This window comes from Crotalus tigris, unplaced genomic scaffold, assembly GCF_016545835.1.
Source record: "Crotalus tigris isolate CLP2741 ecotype Arizona unplaced genomic scaffold, ASM1654583v1 scf7180000019962.420169, whole genome shotgun sequence".
NCBI classification, from domain to species: domain Eukaryota; kingdom Metazoa; phylum Chordata; class Lepidosauria; order Squamata; family Viperidae; genus Crotalus; species Crotalus tigris.
Window position 1 is genome coordinate 274047 of NW_024097793.1, and position 23796 is coordinate 297842.

Here is a 23796-nt window from a genome sequence, read left to right on the forward strand (position 1 = left end):
CACCAGAGAACGAGAGCCTTTGTCACTGGATTGAAGAAGGGGACATATTTTTTTTCTTTTTCCGTATATAGTCTGGTAAATAAAAGGTTTTCTGATCAAATCCTGAGAGGAAGAAAATTGAAAAGGATGAATATTCAATTGTATGAGAGAAAGTCCATTATGTTACATGCTATTTTTCTCCATAGATAATAATCCTTAGTACTTGAGAGAAGTACAACCACCATATCTATGCTTTGAGTAGAATGTTGTGTACAATTCATCAGTGGTATTTTATTTTCTTTTTATGTAGTTAGCCATCTTGGGAACAATTTATGTTGAAGTTGTGACATAGATTATATAAATGCATATTTTTCTATAGATGCTTTTATCCTGAGACTAAAGAAAAATTGGACAGAAAAAAGGCTTATAATTAGTGTTGTAACTGTTTCAGGAATCTAGCGAAGGAAAAGCAGTATTGGAATGTAAAAATTCTGAAAGTAAAAAGGGGCAGCAGATACCCCTTAAAAAAACAGGGCAAATGAGTTCCATTCCTCGTCGAGCTTCTGAAGACAAATTTGAAAAATTGAATAAAGATAATGTTTCCTGTTCAAGTGAAAGCACACTAAAGCAAGGTAATTAAAACCAAAATTGCTGATAATAATTTTCAAAATGTGTAAGTCGTGTTCAAAAACTGCTGGAAATACAACAATCAGATTGAATAGTTTTTTTGCATTTGGTACCAATATCATAAATCTTAACAAATCTGAAAAATGATTCATTGAATAAAACAATTTTTAAAAATTGACTTTTTTTCTGTCAGCTGTTTATTTTTTATTATTATTAAGCATGGATAAACCTTACATTCTTATAAAGCATAGAGCTGACTTTGTTCAAGCTAACAGTTTCTAAGATACCGTGTTTTTTTTATTAGAAATTGCCTGTAATCTCTTCTTTTAAGGAATGGCACTGTATTGTGGGAATATGCAACATTGTAAAAAATAACTTTTCTGTTTAAAAACAAGTCTCACACTGAATATAATTTAATCTGATTTAATTTACATAGCTATAATTTTGCACACTATATCTGACATATAAGCTTCTGAAAATATATGGGTTTAAAATATTAAATTTTGCCTGATTGGTTATAATAAGGATAGTGCCTCTGAGATTAGACAAAAAATCATATTATTTATTTTGATTGATTAGTTTTATTCATGTTATATTTGAGCAATAAAATAGGCTCTCTGGAATTTAACAAACTTGGTCTATCAGGGGGAAAAAAATGACCTTCTGCTCTGTTGATGTCATCCCCCCCCCAAAAAAAAAATTTTAGAAACCAAATTAATGAAAAATAAGCAGTAAGAAAGTAAAATTAGTTTCTGCTTTAAAAGGGTTGCTTTCCATAGCATAGAGTCAGTAGCTGTGATCAGAAACTTGCTTTGAAATTAGAATGTGAGACTGTCTTTTAATTGAATATTTTCAGTGTAAGGTTGTTCAGCATATAAATGAAATGTCTAGGAAAGATAGTCAGTTTGGTTGGTGTAAGGTTGATCATACTCAGTTATACATTGCTCTTGCGGGTCAAACCAATACTGTGGAAATCTTCAACCTTACTGTAGTGTGGAGACTTTAAGAATGTGGATGGATTTGTGTAACATTGGCCTGGTTGTGCTGCCTGTAATGACTGGGAAGTCACCCTAGACTCCTGGCCCTTGCTTAGGCAGCAGGGAAGCTATAGTTAGATTATTCTAATTTTGGAGCTGATTCAGAAGGTGTAGTTGACATAAAAACATAGTGGCCAGGTTACTAGTGGGAAACCTTGCCAGGGCAGAGTACAATCAATTTAAAGTTTGGTGTTCTGGGCCCAATTCAAAATATTGGTGGCTACCTTTAAATAGTTGGGTATATTGGTCAGTACCTTGCCAGAATGGAAACTTCCTGTGGTGCTGTGAACTTTTAGAGCGGGCCTGCTAAGTAGGCCTTCTTTGTGATTATTCCCACACTTTCAATCACACTTTCACCAGGGGCATGTTGGCCCACTATCCCTTCTTTGACCTTGCAAGCAGATAAAAAAATATATTCCAATGCACATAACCACACTAGATATAGATGCCCATCATAAGACTTTTTTGTGATTTCTGCTGGTTGTTTTTATTGTTGTTATACTTATGATTTTGCATTTTTTCACTTTTTCACAGTATCTGTAACAAGGCGGTCTACAAATAATGTTAAATTCAGTCAATTCACCTTATTTTTTTCAACAGTAAAACTTCTTGTTCTCATTATTAAGAATATGATCAGTTGTAGAAATGTGATTTTATTTCTCCATACTTCAGCTCTCTAAAATGGATAATTTGGTTATATTTCAAAAGGTATTCAGGATAAGCAGGAAATGAAGAAAAAGAGAACCGAGAAGGGAACAGCAAGTAATGTACACTCACCTCCTGCTTCTGCAGCCAAACCTTCTGTTGATCAGATAAGACAAAGTGTTAAACAATCACTGAAAGAAATTCTAGAGAAAAGGTATGGATTCTGCAGTAAAGACATTCCTGTTATTTCAGTTTGTTTCCTGAAAAAATAAAATAAAATCTGTGTATTTTTTTTCAGGCTTGCAGACTCAACACTGAAGATCCCTGAAGAAAGAGCAGCAAAAGTTGCAAATAAAATTGAAAAAGAGCTCTTTTCTTTTTTCCGGGATACCGATTCCAAGTATAAAAATAAGTACAGAAGCTTGATATTTAATCTGAAAGATCCCAAAAATAAAGTATGTCATGACATTTCTTACGTACTTGGAAACTCTTCAAAGAATAATTCTTTTTCTTTGTGGAGGCCTAAAATAATTTTAAATGCTCATAATTTCTTCTTCCATTCTGATTATTAACATTATAGAAGTCTCAGAGTTAATTCTACTAACGTACTTTTATTCCATATTCAAATTGATGAATCCACTTTTTTCTGTCCATATTTAATTAAAACACTCATTTTCTTTTTGCATGCTAAAATATCTTGCTTGTTAATTTTTTTCAGAGGCATTTTGCCTCCTAAAATAGGGGTTCACATTTCTTTCCCTAAACTATAGATTTGATAGAGAACTGTAATAGTATATGTGAATAAAGCTGTGCCCACAAACTTTCTGCTGATGAAAATAAGATGGACATTTTTACTAGTATATCATCTTTTACCTTTGGATAGTTCCCCAGAATAAAATTTCAATGGATAGGAAGCTGAATGAGCAAAGATGAATGAATGAAAATTGCATACTTTCCCTACTAGCAGCATAATTGCTGTACAGGTATTCCTTGACTTATACTCACAATTGGGATAGAGCTTCCACTGCTAAATCATGCAGATGTTGAGTGAGTCACAAACAATTTTATGACCTTTTTTGCTGTTAAGCTAATCACCACAGTCGTTAAGTGAGTCTGGTTTTCCCTGTTAATTTGTTTCTTGGTAGCCCCTTGGGGAGGTTGCAAATGGCAATCCCATGACTCTGGTATGCTGCAACCATTGTAAATGCATGCCAGTTCCACGTGGCTGAATTTTGATCAAGTGACTGCAGGGACACTACAATAATAGTAAGTGCGAGGACTGGTCGTAAGTCACTTTAGTTTCATTATAACTTTGAACAGTCATTGAACAAATGGTCGTAAGTCAAGGACTGCCTTTACTGAAACAAAACCCTGCAATACGTTATTACATCCTAGGGAAGCAAAATTTAGGATTTAACGTAACAATTTCCTTCCTAAATCATTCTGTTACAAATAATTAATACTTTTATGTATTTAATTTATATCCCACCTTTATTATTTTTATAAACAACTCAGGGCAGCAAACTTATCTAATACTTCTTCCTCCTCCTATTTTCTCCACAACAACACTGTGTTAGGCTGAGAGAGAGAGTGACTGGCCCAAAGTCACCCAACTGGCTTTCATGCCTAAAGTGGGACTAGAAATCACAGTCTCATGGTTTCTAATCGGGTGCCTTAACTGCTAGACCTCCCTGCTTTGGATTTAACTTTTGTATCTCACTGCTGGCCTGTAAGGTTTGCCACAAGCCTTATGCTAGTGTCTTCAGTGTATATATACTAGGACTGTATCAGACTGCATATACCTAACATTTGATTTATGTTATAGATCTAGTATATGGGTGATATAGAAGCCATATCTCAAGCTTTATAAGCAGAAAAAAATAAACATTTTCTAACTAAACTTTTGTGGGAATGTCTTTTTAAAGCAGATTTGAAATGCCACCATTAAAAAAACTATATTGAATCTAATTATTGTATTTTTAGATAACATAGTCATTACTTCCAGAAACACAGGCGATACATCCTGTTTTTCTGCGTGTATTCTAAGCCCTGCAGACACAGATTAGCAGAGTAGAAATGTACATGGATAAAGTGTGTGTTTGTATCCCTCTGCTTTCAGCAATAAAATTCATACTCACCTACACGCTTACATTTATAGGCTCTTAAATTTATAGGCTTCTTTCTTTTACTTTTTACTCTTAAATTCAAAGACTGGCCTAAATTTTTCAGCTCAGTTGCAGAATGTTTTAGAGTATTTAAACAGAAAACCAATCATTCTTCCTATTAGTATATCACACCATATAAAAACCATTGAAACTAAATATGAAATATTTACATTGGTGTAAAATTACTGTAGATAAACTGTCATGCAAGGGAAATTAATAGAATTTCAGTTGATTTGCAGTTCTTAATATTTTTCTTGTTGAATTGATACTAAAAAAATGCAGGTTGTGGTTGATTATATATAACTAATTGTTGATTCCTCTTCCAGATACTTTTTAAAAGAGTATTGAAAGGTGAAGTTACTCCAGACCATCTCATAAGAATGAGTCCTGAAGAACTAGCTTCCAAAGAACTAGCTGCATGGAGGAAAAGAGAAAATAGACATGTATGGCTTATCTATCATATTGAATTCGTCTCCTTATAAGTTATTTGATTTCAAAAAGTTGTTATCCCTGCCAATCCTTTCATTCCTAAATAATCAAATGATCAATGCTTCTCTCAGCTCACATTAAGCTAGCTGCTAAATAGGGTAAATTCAATTCCCTCACAGCCTGCATTCAGCATGTGGGAAATTATTTAATATTTGTTTCTGATTTCAATTGAGTATTTTATTTTATATAGACTTGCAGCTGTTCTCCTAATATAAGATTTGGGCACGGAGTAAATTTGGTTCTCTCTTGCTGCAATTCATTATACGTCCATTTTTGGCTCTCTTGCCCCAATTGCTCTCTGGCCAAAATATCCTAGAAATCTTTCTCTGGATGACATCCTTTAGCATTATAACTATACTTTTATTCTTCTCTAGTAAAATGAACTCGATTGAATAATTTTTTTTGACATTCCTGGAATCCTGGAATTTTGAACCTTAAATGTTTTATTTGAGAATGAACCATATCTTCTAGTATGTAAAATAGTTGTCAGGTTTTCAATGTGTATACAAACTAATTTACTGGCATTTGTTTTTAAAGGTAATCTAATACAAAAGAAGAGATCCAGTTTCCATCTCTTTCATTATGGTTTCATATCCTAGAACTTTGTCTGCTGTTTCTGGAGGCTCTTGCCTTGTATGTCTAACCTGTTGTTTGTTTATTGATAGACAATTGAAATGATTGAAAAAGAGCAGAGGGAAGTTGAAAGACGACCAATCACCAAAATTACTCATAAAGGAGAAATAGAAATTGAAAGTGAAGCTCCAGTTAAAGAGCAAGAAGCAACTATTATGGAAATTCAGGTATAATTTATATTTGCTATTAAAGTAACAGTACAACATTTTTCATCAGCAGGCCTTATGTACTAGAACAGAGGTCCTCAACCTTTTGGGCACCAGGAACCGGTTCTGTGGACAGAGGTTTTTTCCATGGATCGGAGAGAGCGTGGTTTTGTGTACTGCCTGCATCTTGCGGATGGGGCTTGTTTATGCGGCCAGGTTGCTGGCATGCCACGGCCCGATACTGGTCCACTAGTCCCCTGTACTAGAATATAATATGTAGGTTGTCTAATCTTTGATTTATTCAGCCTACTTTAGAGATCTGTGAGTATCTTTCATGAGTTACGTATTTTCCTTGTTAATTGTACTAGAGAAAGCTAGCAATATGTAAATGAAAACATGTTTGTGCTAAACTTACTTCCTTGTAACATCCAGAACATTGAAAATATATTGTAGCAGTTTCTACAGGAAGGGATCAATCCCAACATTTAGATCTTCTAATGAGGAGGAGTTAGGATATGAATGATGTTTCCTCATAAGTCTTCATAATATTTCTGTGAAATATTATTCAGCAGAGATGATATATAGGTATTCCAGGATCAGGATGAAAGCAGCTCTGGATTCCTTGGATCTGAAGCACTTTCTCTTGTTTAATTGGTCCTAATACTGGATGACATGTTTATCTGTGTACATATATTTTATTAAAATTAATTTATTGAAGAGTTTGAATAGAATTGATAACAGTAAACAATAAGCTAGTCCACTCTTACTCTACTATTGCATTTAGTGTTGCTCAAGTCATTTTAAGTTACTCAGCATAATGCCAATGGAGATTCTATAACCTTTAGTAAATGCAGAATTTTATTTCTTTTATAAAGCAATGTTAATAAATGATGTAGGTGATGTTTATTATGATTAAAGAACTTGAATGTGTATATACTTATAAAATTTGTCTTCACATAGGAACCTGCTCCAATTAAAATTGTAGAAAAGATGGAGGAAATGGAAAAAGTTAAAGAAGCTAATGAATCTTCCAGTTCTGATACAACAAGTCAACATAAAAACCACCTATTTGATCTTAATTGTAAAATTTGCACAGGTAGCATACATAAGCTTATTTAAAAATTATATGTACTATTTGAACTGCTTGGTCCTTAGCATTTCTTCTCACTTTAAAACCTAGAATAATAGCAGTTTCTCAGTAGAATTGTAAAATGATATCCAATTGTACTTTCACCAAGTCCAGGAAGTAAGTTGGACATGAAAAAATGAATGACTTAAGTCATAAAGCAAGTTTCTTCGACAAGTGATTATTTGAATTTGTGCTGGTCACTCCAGCCAATATTGTATTCTATGATGCAGATCCTTTAACAGTCTAACCAGGGTGACTCTTTCGCCCTTCCAAGCTCATTCAGAATCTCTCCAAACCGCAGCTTAAAATTGGAGATCTTTCATGTGCCCTAAATTTTGAAGAAGAAAAACTGATTTTGGGCTCACTGTGCAAATCAGAGGAATGTAATGATTAAGCTCTTGATCTGGCACCCTGGAACCCTAGACCAGGGGTAGGCAACCTTGGCTCTTTTATGACTCATGGACTTCAACTCCCAGAATTCCTGTGCCAGCATCGTGGCTCAGGAATTCTGGGAGTTGAAGTCCATGAGTCATAAAAGAGCCAAGGTTGCCTACCCCTGCCCTAGACTCACATCCATCCTCAATCAGGGAAGCTCACTGAATGACTTTTTGCAAATCCTTCTGTTCAGACCAACCTACCACCAGAGCGTATTGTGCAAAACAAAAAACCCTGTACTATCTATACTGTCTTGAGCCCCTGAAGGAACAATGAGATATAAATAAAATAAGTAAGAAATTGGATTCTGCTGCTTTGCCTACATTCAGAGGTTGCTGCTTATCTTAAATAATGTATGGATGCTAAACTCAGTAAAATTAGTATCAAAGACCAAATTAACAAAATACGTTTTCTAATTGACTGGATGATAGTTTAGAATGGGCTGGGGAACCTGCAGGTAACCTGATGTTACTGAGTATAAATCCAGCATTTCTCTTTATTGGTCACATTTGTCATGGCTACTAGGAGTAGTTCAGCAATATTTTTTTGGCATTGGTCATTTTTCTAACACGAAGCTTCAAAGCTGCTCTGCATCTGGCCAGTTAGAAGGCAATTAAAAACTTTCCCTCAGAACTGTCAGAACAAGAATATAGTTCTTAGCTATATTTAGTTTAAATGAGCCCGTCTCAAACAATAGTTTGAAGTATTAACAAACCAATGAATAGATGAAATTCAAAGCAAAGCAATTTAAACCTGGCATAAAAGCTTCAGAACTTCATACAATTCATACAATTTAAATTGGATATAAAAAAATATCATATTGCTTTTTCATAATTCTTATTTTTATATACATATACATATATTTCAGTCTTATTTTTTTTTCTTTTTCATATATAATTTTTTTTAATTCTTTTTTAATTAAGCCTATATTCTGCTCTGGGAAGCTCAAGGGGGAGGAAGGGGGGGTGTTTTGGGGGGGGATGGGGAAGGGGATGTTATGTTTAGTTTTTTGTATATGTTGTTTTCTGTTTTTGTATTGTTCTATTTTTTTCTGTTTTTTTGTAAAAACGTATAAAAATTTTCAATAAAAAAAAAAGCTTCAGAACTGCAGTTCACTGCAGAGAAATAGGAAGGTGGCAAAGTTGTTTTTTTTTTAATAAAACATCATCATTATTATGTTTGTTTTTCTATGAAAAATTAAATTTAATCTACATCTCTTTGATGATTATTCAAACTGCTTGAGTCAAATTCTAGATATATACATACTACTGTCTTTCTAATTTCAACCAGCAAGATTTTTTAGCATTATGGTGACAGCAGTAATTGTTATTATATATTATAATCATTTTAAACTGGCTTAATATGACAAATACTCAATAAAGCTTTTTAATTTTCTTCTCAAGGTCGAATGGCACCACCCAGTGATGATCTTTCTGGGAAAAAAGTGACAGTATCAATTGGAGTTGCTCGGAAGCCATCAGATAACGAAGCTGACAATATAGCAGATGCACTTACTTCAACAACAAATATCTTAGCTTTGGAATTATTAGAGGAAGATAAAGAATTGTCAAATCCAGCGTTTGCGTCCACTTCCAGCTCCAGGTAACCATTTGTGATTGCTACTCAAGTATATAAGAAAATAGAAGCTACTGTACGCACTTTGAATAAGAATGTTCTGTTCTCTTGACTGATAGCCATTTTCCATAAATGAAGATAGGTAGTAAAACATTCCAAACAGAAGTGAAAATTTTAAAAAATGTCCAGGTTTTTCAGATTGAATTGTAATATATGAAACCTTCGGAAGTCTGTTTGCCAAAAGTGAACATTACTTTGTTCCTTCTTTCTTCTTTTTTCTCCTACTCTTAACAGACTGAAATGCCTTGGTACTGCAACACATTTATGCTTTTCATTTCAAGATGACACGAATCTGTATAATGCTATTATAATATAATGTAATGCAACACAAGGCCATGCCATGCCATATAATACAAGAATATTGTGAGAATAGTAAGAAGTTGTGCATTACACAACTTGTAAATGATGAAAGTTTTTAATGTTATTTCTTCTACCACCCACCATACTATTTTGCAAATTATTTAATTGGGGAATTTCAAAACCCTTTATGAAATTATGTGGGATGTTTGCTATTCCAAAGAAGAAAAATGCCTGGAAATGCTAAATACTGTGTCTTAGATCTTATTCTGTATAGTTTAAATCACCACATAAGGGAAGTAATCCTATAACTTGCATTCATATTATTTAATATAATTTGCCTTTAAATGAAACTTTATTTGATCTAACTATTTCTTGGTTAAGAAAGTCAAAATACTTAATACTCAAAATACTCAAATCAATCTTTGTCAGCAAAAGTCCAGTAAGGACAGTCAGATGGAATAATTTTCTTCTTTTAAACTTGATCAAAGAAGCCAATCTTATAAACCTTCCCTTATATTATCCTATAAAAATTAGGATAATTTTTCATCTCTTCAAAAAACCTGTTCCCCACAAAAAAAAATGCTGTTCATCTATGTTTCAAAACAAAAATCCTTCAGAACTTTAATAGATTTCTCTAATTTATCCGTTTGTTTGTCACTTCTAAAAAAGTCCTTCCAAATCTTAGCAAAGCTCTTTTGTATACCCAGAGGGGGAATTTTTTCCCCGATTTAATGTCTGTTCATCTTCTGTAGGGAATAAGTCATCCATCAGATCCATTTGTGTAGCATTTAAGTCCCCTTTCAAATTAATTTCATAAATATCAATTGTAGCTCATTCTTGTTTTATAATTTTATAAAGCATCTGATCCATTCTGTCCAAAAGCTTAGCTGAAAGGTAGTTAAAAGTTACACTAAGGATTTTTGCTCCATTTTTTTTTAATCCTCTGGCTCTAGTGTACAGTCCTCAAAGCTTCTAATAATACAATAGAACTTTGCTAGTCTGAAGGGTCTTAATCTTTCCAATATGAAAGAATAAAGAAAATAATTGAAAAAAGTGATTAAAATATAAGGCTCAGTCAAGCGTAGTGTCCATAAACTGCAAATTGGAATTTGATGTAAATTCCAACTCTGAGCCACTCCACTCATGAACTGACCATAAAAAAAGACAATTTCCACAATCTATTCATGAAGAATAGCTGTCCAGAATCTCATGGACAATCTCAACAATCTCTCCTGTGTTCCTGAAAGATTAGGCTAAGTGAGATCAGGCATTCAGGTGTCAATTTCGTTTGCAAAATTGTCTTGCTAACAAAGAAAAGCCAGCAAGGCCTCCGCTCACTATGACGTATACAGGAAATATCTTCCAAAAGTGTCTTCCTTCTCTTTCCTTACCCATCCATATTTAATACAATTAATTGCTTACCACATTAAATTGCTTTGTTTTCCTTCATTCCTATGTTTCAGATCAGAAACACCTGGGACTGTTGAAAGTGAAACATTATTTCTAGCTCGTTTGAATTTCATTTGGAAAGGCTTTATCAACATGCCATCTGTGGCAAAGTTTGTTATCAAGGCTTACCCAATCTCTGGTTCTTTTGAAAGTTTAACAGAGGTAATGTATGGCGTACTCAACAATTCTACCATTTTCTTGGGAACTTTTTGAATTTTCTTTTACTGTGGACAGTGACATGTTGCAATGTAAAATCACCAAAGAGAGCATTAGAGTAATATACTTTTGCATATAGATTATGAAAATTAATTTCTTTTATTGAGGAAAAATTATTGTTTTGTGATAAAAAATATACATCTACTTGTCTTCCATAGGATTTGCCAGATAGCATCCAAGTAGGTGGCAGAATATCACCTCAGACTGTTTGGGAATATGTTGAAAAAATAAAGGCTTTGGGTACAAAGGTAAAAATATATTCTTTGTAATATAATGGCTTTAGATGCTTAATGTTCTGTCATTTTTAAAAAGTTTAGGATTTCATGGTGGTGCTGTTATTATGTGAAATAAATTCATCAGTACTGTTTATATGAAATCCAATTCAAAAAACAAATAAACTGCACTGTTCCTTGTTCAGTAATGAATCCAGTAGCTAGTTAATATGTTCAATTTCAGTATTTCGGAAGCCTAGATAAATTAAGGTACAGAAAGACCCAAGGGAAGAAGAGTATTATAAAGGAAGAAAAGAACTTGTAACTATGATACTTGTACAGATTCCCATTTTAGAAATATCGTTAAACATTAAAATTCTTATACTTATGGTGGTATCTGAGACCTCCTTTAATTTATGAAAAACATGAATTTATTTTTATTCATGTTAATGTTTCATATATTCAAAATACATAATATGATTTGTTGCACAACTTTGTTTCAATATTTTTTTGAGAGAGAATCATTTACTGTATTGCATACATTTTTAAGCTTGCCTTCCTCAGTAGCAAAGCAATAGGCTTACAAATTAGATCCATTTAAATAGTCAAGCATTTAATTACCATTATTTTAAGATAGCTTCAAACTGCATGTGCCTTGCTGGTGTGCAATAGCAATATGAGAAACTGTAGAGCTTTCTCATTTACTTAGTTACTTGTTAAATTTGCATGCCACCCATTTCACTATCTAGCAGCTTTGGGGGCTTTTACTTGTTTGCTATCTATGATAATCATGAGTGAATTTCCCAGCATCAAAAATCAATGAAGTACAAACTTCATTGAAAACTGATGTGTGTATGTGTGTCTTTATTTTAAGAACATGGCAACAATAAATGTTTGCCTTTTTTCATAATAGGAACTATGTGTCGTTCGTTTTACTCCTGTTACAGAAGAGGATCAGATTTCATATACTTCGCTTTTTGCCTACTTCAGCAGCAGAAAACGTTATGGTGTAGCAGCTAATAATATGAAGCAAATCAAGGATTTATATATTATCCCTTTAGGTGCTTCTGATAAAATTCCACACCAGTTGGTACCTTTTGATGGTCCTGGTAAGTAACAAAGATAGGCTGAATTATTGATTAAAATTAATATTATTTGATTAAAAAAAACAAGAAGTCAAACAGTTTGACCATATATTGCATGAATATTGGAAATGAAGCTTGATATGAAGCCTTGCATGGAAAGCAGGCATTTCTTTTTCTGTTTAGCTCATGGATAGAATCCGTATTATTGATTTAACAGTTAAGTATTTTACAATGTAAAATGTACTTTTACATAGTGATTTGAAGAGTGAAATTTTGACAGTGCTTCTTAAAGTACATTTTGTAATATCAGTGGCATTGTAGAGACACAGAGTGGCTTGTTTTAACTAAAAAAAAAATTCCAAGATACATGTTTCCCATTATTACATTGTTCCTTTTTAAATATTATATATATGTGTGTGTGTTTGTGTAGGAATTGAAGTCCATCGACCCAATTTGCTGCTGGGATTAATAATTCGCCAGAAGCTAAAAAGGCAGATTAGTGCTGTGGCTAATTCAACCGTGACCCACGCTGAAGAGAGTCCTGAAAATTTGCAACCAGAGAAAAAAGGTAAACTGAACAAATCAGAAGTCCTTCATTCTGAGTCAATTGAAAAAGAAGAAGAAAATGATTTCTTTAATTCATTCACTGCAGTACTACACAAGCAGAGGATCAAATCCCAACAGTGTAGTACAGAAGATGTCACAGTGAATGAACCTGCTGTGGAGAGCATCAAACTTGAACCCACCAAACCTCTACGGTTTCTTCCTGGGGTTTTGGTTGGATGGGAAAATCAATCATCTGCTCTCGAACTAGCAAGTAAGCCACTGCCAGATGACATTCTTCAAAGCCTTTTGGATACCACGGGGCAGATGCCTGAATATATCCAACCAACAGTTGACAAGCCAGTTAATGAAAATCTGCCTTTATTAGAGAAACAGACAAACATAAAGGAAGAAAACATAGACATTTCAGTGGGTGGTGAAGATACAAGGCATAAAAAGGACAATGTAAAAGAAACTATCAACAATACCTTAGCAGTGGATGTATCAGTAGCAGATTTCCCTTGCTCTCCAGGAACTCTTACAAGTCTGAGTCTTAAGGAGAAACCACCGGATGTTTCTACTGAGGTATTTTTAGCAAACTTAACTATTCTATCACAGAGTAAGGAAAACCAAGAGACTCCAGAAAATAGTTTAAAGTTGGGTGATACAGATAATGTTTCTCAGGAAAATAAAAGGACCATAAATTTTCCTGTTCCTTCAGATGCTGGAAAAGCTGTTGGGAGCAACAATGTTGGAACAGCATCTGTTGATACTATGACCATTCATAATTCCAAATCTCCACCGTTCATTAATCTTAAGAGAGATCCAAGGCAAGCAGCTGGACGAGGCCAACATAACAATAGTTCAGAAAGTGAAGGCGATAATACTAGAAGCGAGGATACACAGCACCTTGATACTTTAGAATCTGAACGGTCAAAAGTCGATAACAAGCAGAATTCAGGAAATGAATTAGCCTCAGATCAGGCTGATAATCAAGCATGCAAGACAACATTGGTTTCAAAAGCATCTAAAGGAGATAGTGCATGTACCTCACAAATTAATGACACCTTAACGCAAAACCTTGAGACTGGAAATTCTGTGAGAGGATTATTGTCGCCGCCACCACCACCACCACCACCACCACCCTCTTCATCATCATCATCATCTCAGTTTGAAATGGAAAATACAGGTCATCAATCTGACTTAAGTACCAAATTACCTACCGGAAGTGGAAATTTCTCACCAATTAGGACTCCTCAACCCAATTTTTCCCCCGCTAAAACAACTCCCCCTGGTTTTCAGTTTCAAGGGGCCATTACCCCTAATTTCTCCCCACAGAACACTCCTATATTTGGGTTTCCACATCATCTGCCCCCACCGCTCCTTCCACCTCCGGGCTTTGGCTTTGCTCAAAGTCCTCTCATGCCTTGGCCTCCTGTACTTCACTTGCCAGGTCACCTACCCCACTTTGTTGGACCAGTTACACCAGCCCCTCCTGTCACCCAGAAACCATCAAGATTCTCAGGGCCTGAACATTTTTATCAAAACAAAAATGCTAGAAGACCCGAAAGGCGTCACAGTGACCCCTGGGCAGGCCGGCAGGGTCCTCATGTGGAGAGGGCTTTCAGTAGGAGGAAGAACGATCAACAAAGGCAAAGGTTTTATAGCGAATCTCACCACTCCAAAAAGGGCAGGCACGACTGGGAGTTGGATCCTGAAAGAAGTCGGCACCGAGACAGAAGCTCAGAGAAAGAGAGGGAAAGAAAAAACCGGGAGGAAGGGCATCGAGACAAAGAGAGGTTGCGGCTTTCACATAGCGATAAGGACTCTGAAAGCAAATCCTCACGAGAAAGTAGAAATCCTGAAAAGAAGGATGTTCCTAGAAGTGAAGAGCACCTTCACGAGAAAGAGAGAGAAAAAAATAGGGAACGGCCAAGGGAGCAAGACAATGAAAAGAACCGAGAAAGGCATCACAAAGACAGGGACCCAAGTGATCGGGGTAAAAGCAAAAGGTGAAAGGAAAAAAAAAAAGAGAGAGAGAAAGAAGGCACAGTCTGTCTTCTAGTTCTAAACAAATAGAACATAATATGTTTTAAATATGTCCTAAAGCTGTCTGTATATTATATGCTTGGGTATAATTGTGCCATCAATACTTACTTTTTATATTCAATGTTTAATGTTTTGTAGGACTAAGTCTGTTCTGGTACCAATCTGTGTACCGCACATTCATTTTCTTTTACAATCTCTTGACATAGGAGGAAAGTTGAATAGTTGGAACATTTTACACTGCTTGTATAGAAAAATGACTGAAAGGGGCTTCTTTTAATATGCAATAAACGATACATACAGATTCTTTGTCAAATTGGGCTTCAGTCAAGCTATTTGTAGCCTTTGGTGATTTGTACTTTGCATTTGGAGCTATTCCAACAAACATGAATATTGATTTGTATTGTTAAGTATGACAACACAGCATTGGCTTTGAAAACAAGAGAGATTGTAATGCAGCCCTATTCAAATGCAACTTTCAGCTCAAGCTGAATAGGGTTGATGGCTTCGTGAATTCAAAAGATTCCAGAGAATAAGAAAATGGTGGCCACAGAGGGAATTCCAACTGTATTAATTATTGGGCATTTCTGATAGAATGAATTGCTCCGTGAGCAGAAGCCGTCCAGGTTTTACTGCTTCGAGGCACACTTTTTAGTGAGGTATTTTATGGCTTTAGCCTTTCTGTCATTGATGGGCCACCTCCTGAAATGAATAAAACTAATGATGTCAATAATGTTAGGATTGGAATTAAATATATTTTTTCCACTTTTAACCGTTAAAAGTTATCTAGGAGAATTCACAGGAGTTCTCAAGCTTTGCTCATTCTAGATTTTTATCAGCAAAAGGAACAGCAAAGCCTAGATCAAGGTTGACCGTGTTTCTGGTTCATCTGCACAAAGGCGAGTTTTTTGCTTTTGCTTTTAAAGTCACCACCACCACCCCTGATGACAATTTGAGAACCCTAGCTTTCAGCTGAAATTAATATTTTAGCTATTTCTCATGCTTTGAAAACTTGAATACCTAAGCTTGTACATGAGACTTGTGTTTTCCTATTCTTTATATTATAAAATGTAAATATTTTAAGGGGTATTTTGATTCTACAAATGATAACCTTCTCAGTTGTTTGCTTGATTTTAATAGATGTGGAGCAATAGGCTAAACAAGAATAACAGAAAGTTGTATAAATATGGCTTGCCTTTACAATTCATGACTGGTAATTTTTAATAACCCACAGGGTTTTTAATAAATAGATCAGTAAAAATGTGATTTTTCTGTGGAAGATTATAGTATATTGTTTTTTCTGTTAGATATCATTGCACTGTTCAACATCCTATTTTGAAGTATTTAGTAAAATTAAGAGCATTGTGCATAAAAAAATAAACCCTTAATTAAATCGCCTTACCTATGAACATAGATTTTGCACTTTGGTATAAGAAAAAAACTTTCAATAATATGTGATTAAAATAAATTGTTAGGCTATTTTAAAATCCTATTTAAATATAATAGCCAATTTGCAAACCCTGCACATGGCTTTATTTAGTCAAATTAAAAATGCTATATCATAAATTGCTTGATGCTACCTTTTTTTTTAAAAAAAGCGACTGTCCAAAATGTTGATTCATTCATGCATATAATCAGTCTGTATGTTTTCAACAGAAATGTAAGCATATGCTAGATTTAGGGTAAATTCTTGTGTGTGCATGTGTGTAGGCACTGAAGACATTGCCTGGAATTTTCCTGTGAGTAGAGTAACATCTGGCACAAGACAGCACACATAATTACTTTCCACCTTTCTTTCCCCATCACTTGTGAAACCCTTTAATTAGTGTTCATTTTCAGATATCTAACTCTCCCAAGGCCTCTTACTATATGTCTGTCATGGAAAGAAGGTTACAAGCTTATTATTCATAATATTTTTTGCTGCAAAAATAAAACTAGGATCAAGTTGAAAAAGTTTTGGAAAATAAGCAGCCTAAGACATTATGGGAATTTAAAATTCAAACAGACAGGCCCCTTGTTTATAGTATGTCTGATAAACAGTTATTGAAAACAAGAAAATCTACTAGGACTAGCACATCAAATTTGAATGCTTATGGAAAAAAAAATCTGTTATATCAATTGTGATTAGAACCCTTGGAGCAAAGGGTTCCATCCATATTTGGAAAATGTTTAATTCATCAGAATTGATCATCCTAATTTTACAAAAATTTACAAAAACTTTGCTTGGAACTGCCTCTATCCTTAGTTGCTATCTTAATAATTGATAAGTCTTGCTTAGGATGTGAATGATTAAGTATTCACCAAGCTTAGTCTGAATCTAGCTGTAGATTACTCATAATAAGTAAGCATGCATTTATTTTTATCCCATCTTTATTATTTTTATAAATAACTCAAAGTAGTGAATATATCTAGTATTCGTTCCTTTTCCTGTTTTCTCCATAAGAACAACTTTGTGAGTTGTTGGGAAAGTGTCACCCAAGATACCCGGTTTTCATGCCTCAGGTGGGACTGGAACTCACAGTCACCCAGTTTCTAGCCTGATGCCTTAACCACTAGACCACTCTGGCATAATATTTATTTTATTTATTTTATGAGACTTATATACCACTTTAAGTGCAAGCACTCTCTAAGCGGTGTACACCAGTAAGCAACGTATATATATATTTACATTGCCCCCAACAATCTGGGTCCTCATTTTACCTACCTCGGAAGGATGGAAGGCTGAGTCAACCTTGAGCTGGTGAGATTTGAACCGCTGACCTGCTGACCACAGTCAGCTAAAGTGGCCTGCAGTACTGCACCCTAACTGCTGCGCCACCTCGGCTCATAATAATAGTATCTGCCCATCATAGACTTTGAGAAGGACTTTAATAGATGGACAAAAAATGTTAAATCCAGTCTAAACATATGGCTGACTGCGTGACCAGCCATAATACTAAATGATGGTTGGATGGGTGTCACTTTGATAATGAAATTGGGGTTTCTTGTGAATTTTAAATATTTATACTTCCCAACTTGTGCTATTTTATTCATGTTTATTTGGATATTTGTGTAGAAGTATAAAATGTTCTCTGAATAGTCTCATCATAATCAGTGGGAGAATCCTGCAGGTAAACTTATAAGCAGACTAGAAGATCAGTGCTTCAAAGACTGAAATCCTAAGTGTACTTTGATACTCCCACATAAATATAACTAGGAAGTTTTAAAATGCTAAATATTTGCTATGTTTGCCCCATTCCTACAAAATGCTCAGTAGATACAATCCGAAATCTGGCATCAGGTATTGTAAAAAAATTACAGTGTGTTATGATTTTCTTTCGTACTTTGGCTCTTCCTGAGATGCTACTTCATATTATAGTAATGGCAGCTTGTTAAGTAATCACTTTGGAAGAATTTTGCCCTACAAGGTAAGGTGTGAATATAATAAATTGATACAAATTTATAATTTAATTGCAGAATGAGCAAAGGGCTGTGCAGAATAATATCAGTTATTGATTCAACATTTTCCATTCCTCAAAGTCTTTACAAATAAAAATCTAGACTAATGAAGTTAAATTGACTTAAGATTTTTCTTGTTTTGTTATTCCAGATTTCAAATAAGAGATGAGAAGTCCTCAAAAAAATAGAGAAATACATAGGAAGAAATGGGGTTACTAAAGAAATGGGGATTAAAAGAATGATCAAAGGCTTTCCAAAACATTTCAAGAAAATAAATGAAGAGGTGACATAGATATGTTGTGAGGCATAATTTGAAGCAGGAGGGACAATAAAATAAAGCATGGATAATCCAGGGATTTTCAGTACAACTGGTAGGAAAGAAGCATTAAAATATGACTCCCTTATGTGTAACTTGTTACATATAGTTCATTCCATCAACTACTGGTAAAAATGAGTGAACCATAATCTAATAAATTAACAGTAACTTCAGGAAGGGAAGAGATGCCAATAAAGGAGAATATTTGTACCAAGGTGATTTTTCAAAAGGTAACTGGATTTTGTTTTCCTTGAAGACGTTTTCCTTCTCATCTTAAGCAAAACATCTTCAAGGAAAAACACAAAAAATCGTCTTTTGAAAAAGCATCCTTGGAACAACTATGACTGAATAACTGACTCTCCATAGACTTTGAAAATATTTGTAGCTCAGGGTTGAAATTAGAAGTCCTTGGTGCTTTCTGAGCTTGGTTGTTTTCTTGCAGATGTTTCATTACCCAAACTAGGTAACATCATCAGTGTTAGTACAAATTAGACTTCACTGAATAAGAGATGGTTTTGGAAAAAGGTACCTTACAAGATGGAAGACATGTAATATAGTAATTAAAATGTTTATTTTCTTACAAAATAATGCTCCTTTAATTGTCCATCACTCTTGCAAACTCCATAGCTTCTTTGTTTAATGCTTATATTTTTGCATTTTAGCAAGCACATTCCTGCTTCCAAGAAAATTTGCTTTCAGTGATAATGGACCTCCAGATACTATATATTGTATTGTTTCTTTCCCTGAAAAATGTAGGCTTTGTAAGAGAATTGTGAGCATGCTTTGTTTTCCCTTGCACTAGGCATTTATTTTTGGAATACATTCTAAAGCTGAGGAAAGAACTTTTTGAAATTTATTAAACCTTGTTTACATTTTGATATGATTTAATTGCTCCCTAAGAAGAAGCCTACAGCTCACAAAAATAAGCATAGAAAATAAAAGCTCTGCCACTTTCAAAATAATATTTGATATTACAGGTAGTCCTTGACTTGTAATCATCCATTTAGCAACTGTCCAGTTACAACAGCATTGAAAAAAAGTGAATGATAACCATTTTTCACTTATACCCGTTTCAACATTTCCATGGTCACATGATCAAAATTCAGAGGCTTGGCAACTGGCACATATTTAGGATGGTTGCAGTGTCCCAGGGTCATGTGATCACTTTTTGCAATCTGACAAGTCAATGGGCAGCCAGATTTACTTAATTTACTAACGTAACTGCAGTGACTCACTTAACAATTGTCTCCCTTGGCCACAGAAATGTTGGGATTGTGCTACATCAAGGACTACCTGTAATTGCATTAACATTAAACTATATGATCCATTCTCTATTATTAGCTGATATATTTTTAATGACAGTTGTGTAATACGGTAAGTTTAAATAAGAAAAATGTAATAGGTATAAGAAAAATTAACTTTATTTTTGAATAGCCACCCACATCTTGTGGATTTGTCATAGGAAACCATTTGACCCTGGTTGATTTGAACGCTGAATAATATAAGTTTGAATATTCAGTTTCTTGGAAGATTAAAAATTTTGCAATTCATTGTCAGAGAGAAGGAAATATTTAGGTCAGATTAAAATTGTGTAAATAGCAGAGGATAGAAAAGAAGAAAAGGAAATAAAGCTAAAACAGAAAAGAGGCAAAATGCATTGATTTGAAAGATTTCTTTTACAATTAAATGCAGGTGGGTGATTATGGTGATGGTGATGAGGAATATTAGGAATGAATCATGAAAACCACCTAAAATCGGACAGTCAGCAATTGCCAAGCATAAAGGAAACACGGAAGGAAGAGTCAAAATCAAAGTAGGATTGAGATAAATGAATGGCCTACAAATCAGACTACATGATTGGAAGAATTAAGTGGGCAATCGAGCATAGAAACTATGTTGAGTTTAATGTTTTGTAAAAAACCAGACAAGTAATAGGCTACAGATTACAAGTGTTCTATTATGGACCATCTATAATTATGCCTGCCCAGAGTCTATAGAGTGAGCTGCTATAACAAATTTAAATAAATAATACAGCCTTGTCTCTATTACTTGGTTACTCCTTATCTCCGCTATATATATTATACCCTTGTCCTTTAGTTAGATTTATTTTATTTGATTCCCGGAAAAGGGCAACATCCTTTATTTTACCAATTAGTTCTTGCTTGAAGAGCCCTAAGGTGACAGCACTTACTCTCCTATCAAGTCCAAACCCTCCAAAATAGCAAATGCCTCCATAGTTTAGAACAGTATATTTTCTTTGTGGATCCAGATCTTCAAAAATAACAAGTTCCTCATCAAGATACACTTTAATGAGAGTCCAGTTTTGCACAACGTCAACAAAATACCATTTTTTGCAACACAGCATCTTTCTTTGGTGAATAAGAGGGATGACAATTCTTTCTCCTAGGTTAACTACAACTTTTAGCATTCCGTTTTCAAGACCTACTCCAAGAAAGTCATTATCTTCGTCTTCAGCCTTTCCTAACCAAACAAGCAAACCATCCATTTGACTGGTGGTAAAATTGAAAGATACCCTAGTGCATCTGAGATCTCTCTGTTCATAATTGGAATCAGTATACTTGATGTATGAATTGCCTGTGAATTTTGCAATCAAAAATGAGAGCTGTTTTTCACACCACAGGCCTGTCCAGCCAAGTTTACAGGCACAGGTATATGAAAATAAAACCGGGTTGGGTATACAAACACTTCCATGAAGACACTTACTATGTGAACAATAAATAGACTGCTCACATGTCTTCCCCATCCATTGCTTGGGGCACAAGCAAAAGAAATCAGACTTTTCAACTTTACATTTCCCATTATTTTTACATACTCTATAGCCACAGGGGGTTCCATCGCAGTCTCCTATATTGGAACCACTTTTCGCTCCTTTCTCGGTGAGTTTTAATTCTTTGCTATTAACAAAGATCTCCCTAATGCAGCCAGTAAAGCCAGTGGGCTCATTCTTAATTGCCCTGGGATTAACCAAGTTTAAGGAAGGTAGTCCTCCTACATAGAAATCAGTTTGTGTATCTAAGGAAGTCATGCCATTGGCAGCTTTCTGAGTTACGTTGATTCCATCAAGATCCAAATAGCCTTCGTTACCAACTCTTCCTGCTTTAATTAAAAGCCAGGACTTATTTGTGCTATGGACAGGTTGAAATGTCTGCAAAACTACTGTTCTGTCCCCGAGGTTGTAACGTAATTGTATATATCCGTTTGCCAAGGTGATACTTAGGAAGTCGCCTAAAGAGAAGAAGATGCAACATATTAGTATCTCTGAACAAGTAAAAGATTAACTAAACATTAAATTGAGAGAGAGCAAGAGTGTGTGTGTATGTTTCACTAAGATACATAATATGTACTTCTAGCAGTTGGTTTTCATGTGGCTCAGAGTAGGGTAAGGAGTGGCAAATGTAAAAAAACACATTTTCCCACCAGTGAATTGTTTATGAATTGCAATTTGTCACTAAAAGAACACCTTCCATTTTCTTTGGATTTGAAATTTCACATCCTGTATTAGTCTTAAAATAATATTTCAAACAATCGGTGACCCACCTTCATTAGAACATGTATCCAAGCAGAAAAAAATAACTTGTAAGATGATGTGTTTTGCTACTACAAACAGATTTTCTTGTGGAATAGTCACTGTTGTGTGCAGTCTTTTCACAGATAATCAGTGCAAAGGCATCATTTAATAGATCATCCAGGATTTTCCTTCTATTACCTTCATCACCTCAAAGGAAATCTAGTTGTTTTTCTTAATCCTCAAAGAACGGAGATGCAGAGCACTTCTGACTTATTTGGAAAAGCATAATTTAATCCTAGATACAGACATTGCAGGGGATTATTCCAATTTGAAGGGTTAGGGCTAGGGTTAGGGTTAGATCATTTCGGAGTCAGGGCTAGATTATAGGAGGTTCTCAAAGGAAAGAACATAACAGCTTTTCATTAGGATTCTTCTGTGAGCCGTGGTCCTTGATATTTTAGATGAAACTAGGGTTAGGGTGAAATCTCTTTGGAATCAGGGCTAGAAAAGGGTCTTAGGGTCAGATTCTAGGAGGTTCTCAAAGGAAAGAGAACAGGTTTTCATTCGGACTCTTTTGTGGGCTGCAGTGAATGCATAGGAAATGCATTGACAATTAAAATTAAACTAGAGTTAGGGTGAGGGTTAGGGTTAGAATTAGATCCCTTTGGAGTTAGGGCTGAAAAATAATATGAGGACTAGGTTCTAGGAGGTTCTCAAAAGAAAGGGAACATAACAGGTTTTCATTCGGACTCTTTTGTCAGCCGCACTGAAATTCATCGCAAAATCCCATTTACAATAAAAATGAAATTAGAGTTAGGGTAAAGGATAGGGCTGGGTTAGGGTTAGATAACTTGTGGAGTCAGGGCTGAAAAATGATATGCATGCTAGATTCTAGGAGGTTCTCAAACGAAAGAGAACATAACTTTTTCTATTTACTCTTTTTTGGGCCGTAGAGAAATACATGGGAAAATGCCATTGACAATGAAAATAGAACTAGGTTAGGGCTAGGGTTAAGGTTAGATCCATTTGGAGTCAGGGCTGAAAAATAATGTGAGGGCTAGATTCTAAGAGGTTCTGAAAGGAAAGAGAACATACCAGCCTTTCGTTCAGAACTTTTGTGGCCTCGGTGAAATACATGGGAAAAAAACACCATTGACCATGAAAATGAAACTAGGGGTAGGGTTAGAGTTAGATCCATTTGGAGTCAGAGCTTAAAGATAATGTAAGGGCTATATTGTAGAAGGTTCTCGAAGGAAAGACAACGTAACAGGTTTTCATTCGGATTCTTTTGTGGGCTGCACTGAATGTATGTGAAAATCCTAATGAAAATGAAATTAGGGTTAAGGTTAGGAATAGGGTTAAGGTTAGATTCCTTTGGAGTCAGGGCTAAAAAAAGATGTGAGGGCTAAATTCTAGGAGGTTGTCAAAGGAAAGAGAACATAACAACTTTTCATTCAGGCTCTTTTGTGAGCCACAGTGAATCTATGAGAAAATCCCATTGACAATGAAAATGAAACTAGGGTTTGGCTTAGGGCTAGTGTTAGGATTTGGGTTAGATCCGTTTGGACTTCATGCTGAAAAATTATGTGAGTGCTATATTCTAGGAGTTTCTCAAAGGAAAGAGAACATAACAGATTTTTGTTTGGACTCTTTTGTGGGCTATAATGAAATAAATGGGAAAATTCCATTGAAAATGAAACTAGGGTTAGGGTTAGGGTTAGATCCCTTTGGAGTTACGACTG

General features: G+C 34.9%; 1 protein-coding gene across 6 annotated transcripts in view; it reads left to right on the plus strand.

Moving 5' to 3' along the window:
- The window catches only part of PHF3 (PHD finger protein 3), a 56909-nt gene extending 40572 nt beyond the window's left edge, over positions 1-16337 (plus strand). For all 6 annotated transcript variants that reach the window (XM_039365100.1, XM_039365101.1, XM_039365104.1 and 3 more), the window contains 11 exons: positions 431-611; positions 2352-2502; positions 2587-2743; positions 4780-4896; positions 5608-5742; positions 6682-6817; positions 8689-8887; positions 10684-10831; positions 11044-11133; positions 12011-12206; positions 12613-16337. In XM_039365100.1, coding sequence (XP_039221034.1) covers positions 431-611; positions 2352-2502; positions 2587-2743; positions 4780-4896; positions 5608-5742; positions 6682-6817; positions 8689-8887; positions 10684-10831; positions 11044-11133; positions 12011-12206; positions 12613-14741 — 3639 coding nt within the window. In that variant the 3' untranslated portion in view covers positions 14742-16337. The remainder of the gene's footprint in view (positions 1-430; positions 612-2351; positions 2503-2586; positions 2744-4779; positions 4897-5607; positions 5743-6681; positions 6818-8688; positions 8888-10683; positions 10832-11043; positions 11134-12010; positions 12207-12612) is intronic.
- Positions 16338-23796: the final 7459 nt, after the last annotated feature.